The sequence below is a fragment of the Cavia porcellus genome, unplaced genomic scaffold, assembly GCF_034190915.1.
Source record: "Cavia porcellus strain 051 isolate PalLab524CR breed Dunkin Hartley unplaced genomic scaffold, mCavPor4.1 scaffold_1, whole genome shotgun sequence".
NCBI lineage: Eukaryota > Metazoa > Chordata > Mammalia > Rodentia > Caviidae > Cavia > Cavia porcellus.
Window position 1 is genome coordinate 65,376,455 of NW_026947484.1, and position 17,772 is coordinate 65,394,226.

Genomic DNA, 17,772 nt, shown 5'->3' on the forward strand with positions numbered 1-17,772 from the left:
TATTAGTAACAGAAATACAATTTCCTGGAGGCTTGTTTAAACTCAAGAAAAATTTTAGGAATCTTACTGTCTTGCTGAAACCGAGTCACTAAAGTCATCCAGCCAAGGAACTATACTCAGGAAAAGCCTTTCCGCGGGATTGGTAAAGCCCAGAATTTGATCCTAGGACTCAGGCGACAGAAGGAAGCTCAGATATCACCTAGATGAGCGGCTCTGTGACACGTCGGCTATCTACATGTGTGCACACTTACAGGGAAAAGTAATTCACAACACCTAATGTGACTACGTGGAGCGTCCTCTAATATTTAATGTTTTCCTTCTGTTTTATGTGCATGCTGACTATAGCTAGGGTTTGATTTCACCGCGTCTCTCAGGGTGACATGTGAACAACGCAGAGGCAGAAAGAACCAGGATGTCTCAGGGAGGTGTCATCAGCACCAAGGATGGACACAAGGCCCATCACCCAGCCCGGCGACACACCTGCTGACCCACTCACTCATAGGAGTAAACTGAGGCAGGCCCTCTGGAGAGGAGACCGTGGAAGTGACACCTGCAGAACGGTGATGAGAGAACCTTGCATCTAAGAAAACAAACAGAAAAGCTGCCACCAAAACCCAGCAGGAAGAGCACACCAAGATGGGCCTAGGACGGGGGAAAAGGGAAACCCCGGAGGCCAAGTGTGAGCCGGGAAAGACTCTGCATGCACACCGGGAATTCGGTTGGAACCACAACTTCCATTTATAACCACCATCCAACGAGCACCACGAGCTCTGGCTGTGGTCTGCTTCAAGAGGTTTGGTTTTTTAAGGTGACCTTTCAGTTGCTCTTTAACTGTTCCAACCTGGATCACAATGTCTGTTGGTTGTACAGGCTACAAATTCCTTTTCCCGTTTCTGCCTCGTCTTTTCTGCATGTTTTAGGAACAGGTCTTACTCACTGCAACCAAGTAACAAACACAAACACTGTGATTTTTTTTTTTTTTTAAAACATCTTGAGCTTTCTGGGATCCACTTAGAAAACCCTAATCTATCTTGAGATAAAAAAGATTTTCCCTGGATTTTATTGGGTAGAGGGGAAGTTTTAAACTAGGCACATCGGGGAGGGGGTTAAAGCTTCCAGGATGGACTTCTGCATACAGTGAGATCTATAAACCCAACTTCCATCTTCCCACAAGTACAGTGGTACAGGCATCTGACTTCCTCCCTGCCGACCTACGTGGACATATGGGAGTCCCCCTTTCACTTCAGAGTGACAAACAGATTTTAAGCTACAGTGTAGAAAATAGCTGGAGCTAGATTACTTTTCAAGTGTGTAAAACCAGCTTAAGTGAGGAAACTGAAAAACCTAGATGTTTTCAAAGGTCTGAGTGACGTGTAGACTAGATCTGAGGATGGAGAGAAGGAAAGGTAAGCAGCCAGCTCCCAGGAAAGGCAAGGGTTCAAAGCAAAACCTGAGGAGCACTGGGGATTTAGCCCCGTGGCACAAGCCTGCCCGTCAAGCGCAAGGCCATGAGTTCCATCCTTGGTACTCCCTCTCCCCCAAAAAGTGTGATGACCAACAGGTGAGAGCTGTGCCGTTACAGGCTTTGGAGAGGAGGAGCTGAAATACTGCAACCATGGCAAAGGCCTGGCTATGCAGGGAGAAGGGGCGCCAGAATAACAAAGGGCTCAGCAGCCCTGCCCAGGTGGGCTGGCCATCAGGTAAGGAGGCAGACGGCCAGCAGAGAAGAGGAATGGCTGCAGAAATACAATTCTGTCTGGGAACTTTTTTCCTCAAATTAGCAAAGTTCTGTGAAACACAAGAGAGTAGAAAGAAATTTAAAGTCAAATGTAATTCTACCAACCAAAGAATACACTGACAGAACCTGGGGGGATCTATGTAGAGGTCTTTCAATGTATATATAAGCATTTTTACATGAAAATGACATTGAGCTATTTTATAGCTTAGTCTGGTCCTTCTTTTACCTCTTAGTATGTATCATTTCTCCCTAGCCAGGCATGGTAGAGCACACCTATAATCCCAGCACTCGGGAGGCTGAGACAGGAGGATTGTTGCAAGTTTGAGACCAGCATGGGCTACAACATGAGTCCAAGGCCGGCCTGAACTGCATAGTGAGACCCTGTCTTAAAAAAAAAAATCAAAAAGAACATTTCCCCATAACTAAGTAACACTTTGGAGATCACAAGATATAAATGTTCACTTAAGGGGTCTCTAGTCATTACAAAGATTATTTTCGTAAGTGTGTAAGGACAGACAGCACAGCATTACATTATAAATACATATATTAAAATAAAAATTCAATTTGTTTTATATTTATATAATAAATATAAGTACATTATTTACACATACTTACGTTAACGGAGTTCTTTTTCAAGCTAGAGAACATCCAAATAAAAGTGGTCTGAACAGTAAGGGATTTTATTTCTCAGGTAGTAAGGCCAGGGAGGGGCAGGGGTCTGGGCTAACTTCCAGCCCTCATTGCCACCCTCATGTGCCCCCTTAACTCTTCAACAGAGGCCTGGCAAAGCACTCCAGGGCCTCAGACCCTCACAGGACCGCTAACACGCCAAAGGGAAGAAACCTCTCTCTGCTGATCTTCCTGTGAGGTACCCAAACCCATCTCCTTGAGTCTCATCCACCAGGCTCCCTGCCTTCCACTGGTCCATCAGGAAGCTGGACAGTCATGTAGAACGTGGCACCCTCCAAGCCAGGTCTCACACAGCAAAGCCTGCCTGGTCTGCCGGGGTACATGGTGCACCCTGACACTGGGCGCCAGGAGAAACACAGGAACAACTTCTGGGCTTTCAATTCAAGCAGACAGCAGCTTAAATTATTTCTTTTCTTGCCCTCAACAGTTCTTCTCCCAGATATTAATTTGAGCAGAGCTGTGTCTACAAATTGCTTTGAGTCAACCCAGAAATACCCTGGGGAAATTTAAAAAAAAGAAGAAAGAAAAAAACGAAATGACTGCCGTTTTGCTCTGGGAACACAGGGGCTCTGTCAATCAGGGAGAAAATGTGGGGCCAGATAAATGCATCCTTCTTTATGAATCTGTGACAGAGACAGACAGACAGACAGAGACAATGACAAATTTAACAACCATGGCACTGCCTTAGAAAGGGTTCAAGAATGGAGCACGTGTCATTTTTCTTAAGAGAGGTGTGTGGGGTACTATGTGGTAAAACCAAGTTTTAGTGAAAACTTGTTTATTCAGCTATCATTTTTTCAGCTAATCATTTTTTTAATTTTGCAGTATTACTGTTGGGCAAAATAGTTGGATAAAATGGAGAAATAGGCAGTGAAAAAGAATACAGTTTATTATAAAGCAATGAAGTAAATTTAAAAAGATGCAACTCCCCAAAACCTAAGAGCAATTCTAGAGTTTCTAGCTTCTAATGCTCCTGCCCGTCTACTCATCTGTGTTCTCTTCGGTCCATCTCCTTCCCTCCTTCAAACTCTGCAGGCTGTAGGTAGCTTTCTTCCCCACAGCTCTGAATCCAGGGATCCTTCCATACCCCAAACACCATTTAGAAACAAATTCTTTGTAAATTCTGATTTCCAGGTTTCTGAACAACATTCAGAAACACTTCCTTGTATTTCTATAGACAAATACTTTCTGTCTACAAAACATTTCACTATTTCCTGTGAAATAGTGGATCTCACACAATCCTAATCTCATAAGGCATAGGATTAAACTTTTTTTGGCATCATGGGACTTTTTGAACCTGTAACTCGCAAACTTACTTCCACGATGCACACTCTCCCATTACATATTTTTGTAAACATTACAGAGACCTAATTGGTAGCCCAATACCCGAGCATGAAATCCTAGACCAGTGATGATGAGCCCATGTACTTTTCTTTTAGGACAAAAGATGTTAAAATTGAGTTGTTGTTGTTTCTAAACTAAAACCTCAGTATTCTAGTTTAATTGCAGTGTGGGCTACTGGTGATAAATACGGGGGCTTTGGTTGCAGTTTGGCACTTGGTCTTTAAAAGGTTCACCATCACTGTCCTAGCCCCCGGGGCTTGGCTTTAAAGCCTCTGCTTAGCAGAGGCGCATATGACAACTTCTGAATATGACAACTTCTGAGTCTTATACCTACGTGTAAGATACAACACAGTCAGAAGCACACTATGAGTCAAAAGTACCTAAGCAATCTACAGAACTCATAGAAGGCAGCCAATTTCAGCTAACCAGTTGGCATGTTATCAGGCACAGCTAATTTCCACTTCCCCCCACCACTGAGCCATGGCCAATCCTAACAGTGGACTCAGGATACAAAGAGAATATGATCTCGAGGTAACAGAAAGAAGACTACAGACTTGAACAAGAGCAGCCTAACCATTAAGTGTGGAAGCTCTCGAACTCAGGGGAAGAGGGTTCCAGTTACTGGGCAGCCTTCACAAAACTCCTTCCCCCTTCAGAGCACTGGTCCTACTGTCTGTAAAGTCAGGATAATATTTCCTTTCGCAGGGTAACTGTGCAGATTAAACAAAATAATGCATGCACATGCAGGAATGCGGAAAACAGAGCAATTCCCAATGAATACTGGTTCTTGGGCTACCCTTTTAAGGAAAATAATACAAGCTGAGAGACAAGATAAATCTAGAGAAATAAGCAATACAAAAGGGCCCCACATTTTAAAATTAAAATTCTACAGTTATCAAAACAAACACGTTAAAATCTGAAAATCATATTATGTTAGACAGGACCAGTGATGGCAGACCTTAGAGACAAGCACCCAAACCGCAGCCAAAACTCATTTACCACAGGTGATAACACTGCAGTCAAACCTCAGTGATAACTCACACACTGACATCTTCTGCCTTAAAAGCAAACCAGCGATAGGCATGCCAGAGGTTCGCCACCACTGTCATGACGTCAGAAGCAGCCTTCACAGAGGAGAACATACGAATCCAAAAGTCAAATGACAGGTTGCATTCCCAAGTCACACACCACGGTCACCACAGCAGTTCCTCGGTTTTCAAAGTTAACTCTTTCCACAATTGTGCTCCCAAATTGAATTAGATGAGAACTGAATCAAATTCAAGGGTTAAGTTTGAGGAGGACCTTATGGGGAAATCTGATTTGGTTCTCATCCTATTACGTGTTGAGTGGATTCGTGGAAAGAACCAGGTTTATGAGTGGAGGTGTATCTTCTACTGGCCTGTGTGCTTCCTCTCAATCTTGACTCCAAAGAAGCAAATAGCAAGACACAGTACTTGTTCATTTAACAAATAATTATTCAACAGCATCGTAAACAAATTATCGCATGGTTACTTAACATTTATTATACCGATGTTCACTGAAAATGAAGAGCTATATATGGCTGTAGGTGCTCCTGGAGCCAAGTGCTAAGGACAAAACAAGACAGGCTAGCACGGCAGAGAAGGCACTCGATGAAACCGCATATGCAAAGGGCTGAGGCAGGAAACCCTTCCTGAAGACAGGACACAGGCACTGTACCTGGAAGAAGGGCATGAGGAAGACCACGTCAGGACCTGGAGAAGGGTGTCCACACCCGGACATGAGCATGCTGGGGGTGAGCCGTGGCAGGAGAAAAGCCAATGTGGCTTGTGAGCACCCAAAAAGCGTGACCCCTATGTGAAGTCAGGAGAGTGGACAGAGGTCAGCTCCTACTGAGACTGGAAGCCGTGGTGAGAGACTCATGGCTTTTCTCTAAGCAGAGACAGTGACCACTGTGAAGTTTTAGGCACAGGACCATTAAAATGCAATTGGTATCTTAGAAGCAGATCGCTCTGGTGATCACTGCTCACCAGAGCGGAGAAGACAAACAGAAACCAAAAACCGCACCCAGGAGTAGGCTGGGGGGGGGGGGACTAACATTTCAGGGGCAGAACAGAGGACAGGTGTGATCAGCATTCTTATGATGGACGTGGATACTTCCCTTCGTTCATCACTCGTCTGTAGGACGCTGACAATAGAGACCTACAGTTCTGAGGAGCACGATACTGTCAAGGGCAGGAGGAAATGGAAAGAAGGAATGCAAAAGGGAAGGGGGGATCGAAGGGAAAGGAGGTGCCCAGGAGGGGGTGGCACAGGAGAGGAGGAGATGAGAGTTTGAGGAAGATGACAGAATTTAAGAATAGACAGAATCCCATGCATGTGGTTAACTGATTTGTCCAAAATGGTGCAAAGAACTGAATGGAAATGGATTAGCCTGCACCAATGAGGCCGAATGGTGCAGCTGGACGTCCACCTGAAAACACAGACTCTACCAGCTTCTCAGACTGTAAACAGACATTAAACTAGATCACAGGCCCGATCATAAAACTTCTCAAAAAATACTCAAGTAAAAAATCTGTGTAGTCTTGAGTTAGGCAAAGACAACATTGAAAGCATGATGGATAAACTGGCACTCATCCTTGGTAAAAGGGTAAGCTCTTCCACCGCCAGGATTAAAAAGTGAAGATATGAAGCAGTTACATATATTTGCAAAAACCTGACAACAAAAAAGAGAAAGATTTGAACAGATACTTTTATCATGGAAGATGCATAAGTAGAAATAAATACACTAAAAGACATTTAATATCATTATTTGCAGAAAAACAAAACCATAATAAGATTCACTATGTACCTATTAAAATGGCTAAAAAATCTCAAAAACATACAATCTCAAGTGCTCCAGAGGACACAATGCAAAGACTTTGTAATACATGAGACTATAACACAGTATGGCCACTTAGGAAAACAGTATGTTTGCTACTCAACACATTAAATATACACTTTCACTTCCTCAGCAACCTCATTTCTAGGTAATCATCCAAAAGAAGCCAGAATTTAGATTCACTTTCCAAAGCCTGTATGTGACTATTTCTTGTGACATGATTCAGAATCACTCAAAACTGGAGATCACCTCCACCGTCCTTCCAGGAGTGAATAAAATTCAAAAACAAAACCAAATGATGTAAAACTGGCATGCTACCCCAATAGAACACCACTGTGCAGTACAAATACACAAATATCACAGCGGGCAACCACAGGTACAAACCACAGCAGCCCTATGTGCAAAGAAAACCCAGGCCACGTGTGCGTATACCCATCCATAGGTCAACCTAGAAAAGGGTCACTTTGGGAGGGCGAAACATTTTAGTGGTGACCAGGGGCTGGAGTCAGGAAAAGAAGTGTCTACAAAGGTAGACAGAGGAACTGAGGCAGGAGGACACTGCTCTGCATCGTGACAGTGGTGACAGTCACGTGGCTCCATGCATCTGTCAAACCCAGGACTGTACACTAACAGGGTCAGTTTCATGTACATCACGCTTTAATAAACCTGATTAAAGTGTCAATGCTGAATATGCATTTCGGGATCCCTAACGCCAAGCACCTAAAAATACATCTGCAAAGATAAAAAACACACAAATTTGTAAATGTCTGCAGCCTCGTTTTTACTACTTTTCATCTGAGTTTTCTTTATTCTCACACCCTAGGAGTCCAAAGTTTTACAAAAATTAGAATATGTAAATCAAAATTTGATTACGGGCAGTAAAATGTAAAGCCAAAAAGCTATATCTAAATATGTAAGGTGATTTAAATATACTTTGAGGGTTTCAGAAAACATTTTACAACATCATTCAAAATGAAAACAAAATGTGTCCCTTTAACAGGTCCCCGCAGAGCTCCTCCAGTGTGCAGCTTGTACTACTGGTGGTACAAACAGACCTAATCACTGTCAGTCATTTTACTAATAAAATTAATAAAAAGCTGCCTGACAGCTCAGTTACCCATGCACCACCAGAAGAGGTTCAAACCACCCGACAAACTGCTACAAAATACAGCCTCACTGTCAACATGTTAAAAGGATTTGGTGAAGGCAGTAGAATTTTTGCCAAATGGAGGAATAGGTCACACTTACTATTCATTCAATCAAAAGGTGTAACCTTTCAGAAAGGCCCTGACCAGAACACTAAGACCACTGGGCAACCCCAAGATACAAAGAAAAGTCCTCAAAACTTTGCCCTGCCTGCTAAGTAAAAGGCAGTCGGTCCCTGAGTCTTCAGTCGCCCTGGTGCCCAGGCTTTCCTCTCTCCACCTGGAGGGGCTCAGGAGAGCTGACCCACAAGGAAAAAGGTCTTGACCAGGAGACCAGGGATGAGGGGTGGTCCTCTACAGGGAAGAGGTCACTGGACGAGGCCTAGCGGAAGGACCCCCTGCCCTGTGCCCAGAAAAGACTCAGTACCCAGCTTCTAGTTTCCTCCTGCCAGGTCCTGTTGCCCCAGCTCAGCAGGGACCCACACCTTGGAGCCCTGGCTGTCTCCGCCACTCCCACCAACTCTGCAATCCTGCTAACCCTGGCGCCCTATTACACCCCGAAACCTTGAGCTGAGGTGGAGAAAGAGAAGGGAGGTCCTCCCTGACGTCAAGGAAAGAGCACAGCAATCTGGGTCAGTACCGTTTGCGAGTCAGAGGAACTAAGTGCATACCACAAGCATCAGATGAATATTCTCTGTCCTTACCAGCTTTCTTCTGGGGGAGGGGGAGTTTCTGAAGTGGGAGCTGAAATTGTTTGAATACAGGAGACTTTGTCATGAGAGAAGGGCACCCACTGCCTCTCAGAGCCTCTTTCGAACTGCAGCAAGATTAGATTAGAGTACTTCACTCAACAACTCAGCCTCTGCTCCATGAACCAGCCAAGAGGGGCTCGGTAAAGGCAAAGGAACAGCAGATAACCAAGGCTGGGAGGCCACAGCCCTCTGGCATTAGGGCAGGCACAGCTTAGTGAGTCAGGAGAGCTGAGAGTCTACAAGAACAAGAACAGGAAGACAGTTTCAAACCAGCCTCCAGCTTACTGTAGGACAGCCTGCAGCCAGTGTAGCCCAGGAAGCGCTCAGTAAAGAAAGCAACAAAGGTGAAATCAGAGGAAACACAGATCAATTTAATAGCTTGTTTGAAAATACATTCTGCAGTACTTATGTTTAAGAACTAGCAATAGTGATGAGCTGAGAGAAGAACAGAGATAAGCTCACCAGTAAAGTTCCTGAAAAACAGATTTTAAAAATGTGAACACTGAGTGGTCCAGGCTGAGGTGCTGCTGGCTCATGTCTCACACACAGACCTCACGCTGGAAAAGGAACTGTGTTCCAGCATGTGCACACTGCTGCCTGTCTACATCCAAAAGCCCCTGAAAGAGCATGAGGCCAGTGAAGACGAATCCAGCGTCTCTGTTCCTCCACTCCATGGATGGCCAGGGTTTGGCTACAGGCACTTTCAAAATGACCAGAAGACGAGGGGGCTAGGGAAAGTGAAGCAAGGCACAAGACCAGTTCAAAGTGGGCGGCTTTCTTGAGTCTGTCTTGCAACTACACACTCCAATTTCACCTTGCTGGGAACTTTGAAGGGTGGTCTGCACCAAATACCTGCCATCTCCAAAACCTACTGAGGGAAGCAGGACTTCCAGTCTGTTCTGCAGGTCTTGGGACTTACGCTGCCGGGTCAACAGCAAGAGCAAAGGACTGAGCAGTGGGTAGAAAGGAGGCCCATGGAGGACGCCACTGCTCCAGCTCTACGGCTGCAGTCAGAAGTACAACAGGAACAGAGCCTTTGGAAGCTCTTTATGGACAAGCACAAAGGAATGAAAACACTGCTCTTGGGTACTTATCCATTTTTGGTTTTGTTAAGAAAGTAGTACTTTAAATTTTATTTCAAGTTTTGTGTTCCTGGTGGCTGTGCACTCACAGGGGTGTCTACAGCATGGGCTTCCAGCGTGAGGGAGGAGATGACACTCCCTGGCTTTGTGTATCAAGAGGCTTCTGTACCTTTCCGGGCTCTACCTAACAGCTAATTGGTGGAAATTACCACAATGGCTCATCCAAATGCCTCTGACCGTTAGAATGGCAATTCTGAAATCTGTAATGGAAAAGGAGGGATACACAGCTTTAAATTTTCATACTGCAAGACCCTCCTGTTAGAACATCTACAATGAATGAATGGACACACACAGGTATGCAAAGATGACCCTACAACAAGGACAATAAAACAAAAAGCTACAGGTGAGGGAAACACCCTTCGGAGGTATTGTCTTTCTTTTTTTAAACTCAAACTCACAAGAGGCAAAGGCAAAGTCATTTAAATCATTTCCTTAGTATTACAAGTAATATTTAAATAGATCTAATAGTGCTGCTCCAAACCAATGAATTATGGGTTTAAAACCTATTAAAATGTAATGTTTTTTTCCTGAGCTGAGAGGAGAGAGATTTAAATCCACTGAATTTTAATATTTCAGCTTGAGCTGCAGGAGGTAGAGAAAGTCCAAATGAATTATTCCATCAGCACCATTCAAGCATGAACATTTTAATCAGTTTTACTTCCTCGGAGTTCTCTAACACAGTTTACGCTGTCATTTTGAAAGCACTTAACACGGAGTGTGTGAAAAACCACCAAGGCTTGTTATTGCCTTCACAATTGATGGCAAATAATTTTGCAGACTTCCTATCATTAAAATGTCACTGCTAAAAATTGAGGTTCAGCATTTCTAGTGCTAAACTGCACTTCCCTGCAGCAACCTAGCATACCTGTTCTTCAGGGACTCCGGTGGGGGGCTCTGGATTTTAATGTATATGTTTCTAATTTTTTTTTTCTTCTCAAAGATTGAGAGTCAAAAATGTGGTAAGAAGAATTCCAAAAGAACAACACTTTTAATTTTACAAGCCAAACACGTTGGTTTCTGACGTTCACACTAACACAACTTTTGCTTCTCAATGGTGGTTTTCTCACTCTGATGCCTTGTTCATCACTGCCAAAGGCACAGGGCATGTGCTGCCCAGCCGGTGCAGTGGATTCCCAAAACGTTTTCAGAGTCAGGTGACTAATTCAATAATACAGGAAATGAAAACATCATTTCTAATTAGATCATATTACTGATTTAAAACTACAATTTCTGTGTTGTTCCCACAGTGTTATCTCGCAGAGATGCCAATTTAAAAACACAGCGGCTCGTAGGACCCATGACAAGATCCAGGTGGATATATCACATCCCTCAGCCCGCTTAGGGGAACTTGGGGACAGCCTCAAGAAAACGTGCAATAGAAATACAAAAATTAACTATGAAATACAACTCAGGAATTCTCCTGCTTTTCTTCCTTATAAATAAAAGATAAATGCTATTTAACATATTTCAAATCTCTCAACAGTTTTAAACTGAACATGACCTGTGAAAGAAATCATTATGACTGTGTTTCATCCCATTAAACACAACTCGCTTATTTTCAGGAGAAAGCCGCCTCTCCAGGTTCCGGGCTCATGTCAGCCCTCTGCATTTCAGCTGCATGGATCACTGATCTGGCTCATTTACCAGTGAGGATAGAATAATATTGCACAGTTAAAAAGGTGCTTCATCAGATTTCATTAAATCTGGGAACTTGGCTCCTGTCTGGATGGTGCACATACATCCAAAACAGACACATGTGTAGTGGTAAATAACAAAGCTCTGCAGGGACCAGGGTGGGTCTCTGCACAGAAGGTCACTGTCAGGCACGTTCTTTAAAGCAAGGAGCAGGGCCCAGGATATACCTCTGCGCCTGCCTGGCAAGCGTGAGGTCCTGAGTTTGATTCCTAGTACCACGAATTTTTAAAAAAGGAATGAAAATGCAGAGGCTTGAGCCCTCCTCATTTTTGGTAGCAAGTCAGGAATGCCATCCCCTTCACCACAGGCGCACACCCCAGAGCACACACACGTGCATCTGAAATTCCACCACGGTACAATTCCAGAGACCACGGGAGACAGCAGGTGTCCCCAGGCTGGGCAGACCAAAGCAGCAGCCAGCAGAGAGTCTTCATGGACCAAGGAATTGGCTCCTCCTCCTCACTGCGGTTGTGGTTCCCTAAAACTGCAGGGTTTGTGTTTTTACTTCGGCCCTCTATTTCTCGGAATAGTCAGACCAGGTGATTTTTAGAGGTCCACAAGCCACACACAGCATCTGCTGCTGGCATAAGATCAGGTCTACTGAGTTCAAGTCAGTTTTCAGATCAGAGACTTAGACTTATTTGAATAATTAAATCCAGATACACACAATGTCTGTTGGCTCTAATCTAATAAATCATTTCCCTGAGAAAAGGCAATCTGTCATCCCATCCATTGCAAGTTCTGCAGAAGTGAAACATATACAAAACAATATTAAAAATGCATTTGATGTGGACTGGGGACACAGCACCTGCCATGCAAGCGCAAGGTCCTAGGTTTGACCCTGGTACACACACAAAAAAAAAAAAAATTGATGTGATGAAGGAAGGGAAGGGAATTTGTCTAGATTTTCTACCTTTCATCATATTTTTACACAACTTCCAACACAAAACCATGTAATTTTGGTTCACTTTAATCTTTCCACTATGGTCACTAAAAACTGATAAAAAGAAGAAAAAGGAAAAAAAAAAAAGTGTTCCACTTTCCTAGGAAAAATGCCACCCAACTTAAGGTAAGGTGGTTGCCTGGCTCCATGCCATTCATACAAAGATAAACTCTAGGCTGGGCAGGAGCTTGCTGGTGCTTCTTACTAGGCACCACTGGACTTCCTCTCTATAAAGACCAGACATACAGCAGATGAGAGATGTGGGTACCATTCCCTTGACCTGCAGGAGATTTAGTAACAAAAATCCAAACCATGCCCTGATGAATCTCTCTCTCTCTCTCTCCCTCTCTCTCTCCCCCCCTTCCTCTCCCTCTCTCTCTCCCTCTCTCCCTCCTTCCCTCCCTCTCTCCCTCCCTCTCTCCCTCCCTTTCTCTCTCTCTCTCCCTCTCTCCCTCTCCCTCTCCCTCTCCTCCTCTGCAAGGCAACCAGGGCTGCTACATGCATAGACTCTTAACTTCTAAAACTGATGCACTCTCAACTTTAAAAAACAACAAAAATAATATACTTTTTGGGAAATAGCTAATTGTGAAATGCACTTATCTCCAGTACCTCTTTGGTCCTGCCTAGCACAGAAAATTATGGCAAATGTTATTTCCAACTCCATCTGGCTTGTTCTGACTCAGCCTCTTCTTTCCAATAAGTATTCCTACTCTCTTCCATTTAGCATGTCTGCTAATTTACGATCATTCTTTCCGGTGGTCAGAGAACAGAATTCCAAACAGCCCATTAAAAACCCAAGTATGATCTGAGGACTGCGTCCCCAGGACAGGCAGTGGGCCTGGGTCCTGATGTCCTTGTTAGAAGACAGAGGCATGGATGAAGCAGCACCCTCTCTTCTGATGGATTATCAGAGACCCTTATCTAGACTACATTCAGCAATCTGAATTTTAAGAAAGTAGATGGGTAATTAGCATTTCAAAGTGTGTTTGATACATGAATGGGCAACAGGAGAAAAGACCTGTGTGTACTATCTATACACAAAAGGAAGTGTACGTTAGGAGGGGCAGAAGGAGGAAAGCACAGCTAGAGTCTCCATCGGAACATTCGAAGGAACTGCCTGGACCACCCGCAAGGTGGTCAGCCCAGATCCCTGACCTGGACAATTATTCCTGTTTTAGCACGTTATTTTATTACTTGTTACCCTAATGTGACAAAACAAGCGGAGTTGAAGTGACTGCCCAAACCCATGAATTTCGGCATAATTTCTATTCACGGTTAATACTATGGCTAGGAAGGATTTTCTAAGAGGGTCAGTGAATTTTCAAAAAAATGCAGTTTATCTGTTATTCCTACTACAAATGGACGCTGCCTCAAATGCAGTTTATCTGTTATTCCTACTACAATTGGACGATGCCTCGTGGGAAAACACTAATCACGGGACAAAATGTAGCAGGGAAGATGGGAAAACATTTGATGGAAGATGGTATAAGGGTAACTCTTTCATCAGACAAAAGAGTTATTTTAATATCAGGGCAACAGTTATCATTTTCTCTAACCTAGATTAGCGACCGAAGCTGGTCATAGAGGGAACAACCACGGAAAAATCAAAGCTATCGGCTCCTGAGACTTCCCAGAAACACCCGTGTTATTTTGTGGAAGAGGATCCAAAGTCTGAGGCAGCCATGGGTTTCGTAGGAGACTGAAGACAAGTGCTTAACTTCACTTCTGGGTCATCTGTGGTGCTCTGTCCCTCTGGGGGAACAAACTTTCTAAAGAGAGCGCGCGAGAGCTGACGACACACACTAAGATCAGAGCCAAAACGGAAAGACCACGTACCCCAATGATGGCGTTCAGTTCTGCCATGGTCACCTGCTTGGCCCGTTCCACAGCCTGCACCACCTGTTGCTGGTGCTATAAATGAAGATCAGAAACAGAACACAATTATTGTCTTCTACTCAGAACAGCTTTTCCTAACACGACCTCTAACTTCAATCACATGCACAAAGCATTGGGGGGGGGGGTCCTTCAGATTGCCAAATTCGAGCCCCAGGCAGTAGACGCCTGGGTTTGTGCCTAGGGACAGTGGGTCTGCAGTGGGGCGGGGTCCCTGGCATCCATGTGAGGGGACCACATGGGGGCCTCTGGAAGGACGCCTTGTACACTGGGTAGACTAGGGGTCAACTGTACATCATCTGGTATACTTTGACCAATGTCTCCTAAAAAAGCAAAACCCAAATCATCCTAGCTTCCATGCCTTCTCTTTTCTCTTTGCCATCTGTGAAAGATCAGATGGCACACATCCAGTGTGAAGAAAAAGACATTTTTTAAAGTTATTTCCTACAAGTCCTTGTTTTTAAAATTTTCTACTGATATTAATTACAGTGGATACTGGAAGGAAAGTCATTGAGATTTCAACATTTGCTTCTGGAAATGGGAAAATGATCATGTGTTAATTCCTGTCATGAAATGCTGCATATAAAAGATTAAAAGCAATAGGGACTCAAGTATCCCAGTTACATGCAATACGTTCACTGAAGAGTTAAGCTGATTTTCTTTAGGAAAACTAGGATTGATAGTATAGAAAAATCCCTCCAGCCACAACTCACTTCTAGAGAGAATGGGCAAGAACTAAGTATTGGAAATGTTTGGTAACAAGCAGTGGGAAAGTAAGCAGCACAGACGTCTCTACAGGGGGGCGGTCTCTCACCTCCAGACACACACAATTTACCCACAGACCTCTAAAAGGTGAACTGTCCCCACCCTGTGCACGTGAACACTAGTGGCTAAAGACTAAAATTAGACCTAAATACCTCCCTCCGGGCTTCTCGCAACTAGATTTAGTGAATTAAGAACCAAAGAGTGAAATCAGCTGTATAGAGCCTGGTTAAGTTTATCCCAGTCAGGAAATGAAGCCAAGTTTTTCACCTGTTTGAAGCGAATGCGAAGTCCAGCTGTCATGCAGCTTAATGCACAAAAAAGGGTGATCCACTGAATTTCGAGTTTCGCTTGAAGTACTTGGTCTCCACTCCAAAACCCTCACATGTGTATTTACAGATATCAGGGTGACCACGTTTGCTGCACGGGTGAGGTAGGCAGTGTGAGGGCAATGTGGAAAAGGGAGCTGCCTTAGTTACGGGCACTGTGGCCTATTCACACAGCCTTCCCAACAGAAACACACGCTTTGCGCTTAGGATTACTAGAAAGAAAATGTTGAATAATAGATTGCTGCATTTTAGGCACTTAACAGACTCTAAATGTTAAACTGTGCTTTTTTTTTTAAATTGTGGGAGTTTTAGTTTCAAAACAGAGGCTGACAAAGCGATCCCAGGCTTTCCAGATATGTCTGTCCACTCTCACTCTTTAATGTCTACTTAAGTGACATAATTCAATTTCTCTTCCTCAGAAGTGAAAATCCTGTAAAGAAAACTAGAAGGAACAGAGGAGCTGTGAATCCAATGGACAGAAATATTAACTTTAGTTTCCTCTGCAGCCAGCCGTAGCACCTTCAATGTTAAATGAGCACTTTCTAGGTGCCTGGCACAGAACCCATGCTGAGATCTTGGCACAGACCCAGGCTTGTTCTTGGAAGAAGGGGGAAATGATTGGACTTGAAAAACGAAAACGGCAACATATGGAACTCTTGGGATTTACTTAGCATTTAAAGAGAGAGTTGGACAGAATTTGATAAGGATTTTTCAACTTTTACTTTCTGACCTTCAACAATGGCTGCTTAAATCTCGGAAGAAATAAAGGATCAGGCTTCCTCAGACCCAATACATCTATTTATTTATCTACCACATTCGATTTATATTTCTGTTCAGTTATCAAAAAAAAAAAAAAAAAAAAAAAAAAACCCTTTTTGTGCTTCTGCGCTGCCATTTCTCCATGTTACGACAACAGAAATATTTACCTTTCATTAGTATTCTCCAAAGTTCCATAAGAAAGACACACAGAAAACACATCTAGGTAGGGCTTCTCTACCATGAGGACCGTTCAACCCCGCCTCCTAAACTGGCTTCCAGTGGCTGAGATGTGGGAAGCCACCACCTGTAGGCACTGGGAGCATCTTTCTGGCTCCACACTGAAACCAAGTATGGCATTTTTTGAGAAACCTAGAAATTTACTCCAATGACCCGTAACTCTGACATCAAAAACTTCTATAGAAACTTGCAAAAAAGCTGAAAAAGAAAATGGAAGGCCTAATGCAGCTCCTCCTTTGATAACAGAAGTCAAAGGGGAACACAGTATCAGTCACTTTAGTTCAAAATGCTGCTTGCCCATTTCTGCTCACAGGCAGTGAATGGCTCACAATCCAAGAACCTTTTGAACAGAATCTCCCTCAGGCTAACAATGCCATCTCCTACCTCCCATGTGTGCTAAGACATTCCTTCCCCCAGGAAAACACAACACACCTGCAACTAAGGAAGAACCTGTCCCCCAGGTAAGGCTGAAAATGGAAATTCAGGAATAAGAAAGAGGCACAAGATGACAAGAGAGAAAAGGAACAGTGCAGGAAAAGGCCCGGAGCACTCCTTCCACAGCTGACCCAGGAGACACTTCCTCCAATCCTCCCACACTCAGAAGGCCTCTGAGCCAGAAAGCTCATCACGTGTTTCCCATCTTCTTAGGACCCCAGTGACATGTCCTGATGCCCGCCATCTCCTGGGCGCTGCTTCCTGTCCTCCCGCCCACCTCCTCTCATGCCCCATCCACTTGCCACTCATCCCCTCCACCACTGAGCGAGCAGGGACAGCCACACATGCTGGCCCCAGGCCAGCCAGATAAGGTGACCCTCCATCGCCTTCCCCATGCTCACACTGCTCACTGTGACATACTTACCCTCTGCACGTTCCACCACTGGCACCACCATACAAAATGCCACGGAGGACACATCACAGTGGCCAGGGGATGGTGGCAGGGACTTATGGTATATAAGTTGTATCCTAGCAAAACTGACTTTTTAAAAGAACACTCTAAGGACTGTAAGCATGACTGGGAAAGGGGCAGTGAAATAAAACTCTACAGATGAAATCACTACCCCGCTTCCTTGCCCCATCATAAAACTATCTTTAGCATTTGTTCAATATATATATATTGAATTTTTTATGAGATTAAAATCATGGAAGAATATGGTAAGTCCAACAAAACCCACTAAAAAAGACCTTAATAAACCAAGCTGAATGCAGCAGGTGTTTAATGTATGTGAGGATTTATAATAACAACAACACATCAACAGTTTAGCCCTAAAGTTTAAAGCATGACAACAGTTACAGTGCTTCTAATAAAAATCTAGGGAAATTCTGCATTACAACGTGAGATTAAAAAATACTTGCATCCTACTGACGTGTGTAATGAAGGATGGGTAATGAGGGCAGAGATAGAAAAGTCAGCCAGGATCCTTAAATGTGAGCAGACACAAACAGTAAGACACACCAGGCTTGCTTCTCAGTGAACTCAAAGGCA

At 43.9% G+C, this 17,772-nt stretch overlaps 1 protein-coding gene across 13 annotated transcripts in view; it reads right to left on the reverse strand.

The window, feature by feature from the left end:
- Tle4 (TLE family member 4, transcriptional corepressor) overlaps positions 1 to 17,772 on the reverse strand; it is a 139,669-nt gene that overhangs the window by 78,775 nt on the left and 43,122 nt on the right. For 7 of the 13 annotated variants that reach the window (XM_063249486.1, XM_063249488.1, XM_063249491.1 and 4 more), the window contains exon 6: positions 14,146 to 14,220. The exons of the other annotated variants lie outside the window; for them this stretch is intronic. In XM_063249486.1, coding sequence (XP_063105556.1) covers positions 14,146 to 14,220 — 75 coding nt within the window. The remainder of the gene's footprint in view (positions 1 to 14,145; positions 14,221 to 17,772) is intronic. 13 annotated transcript variants of the gene reach the window in all.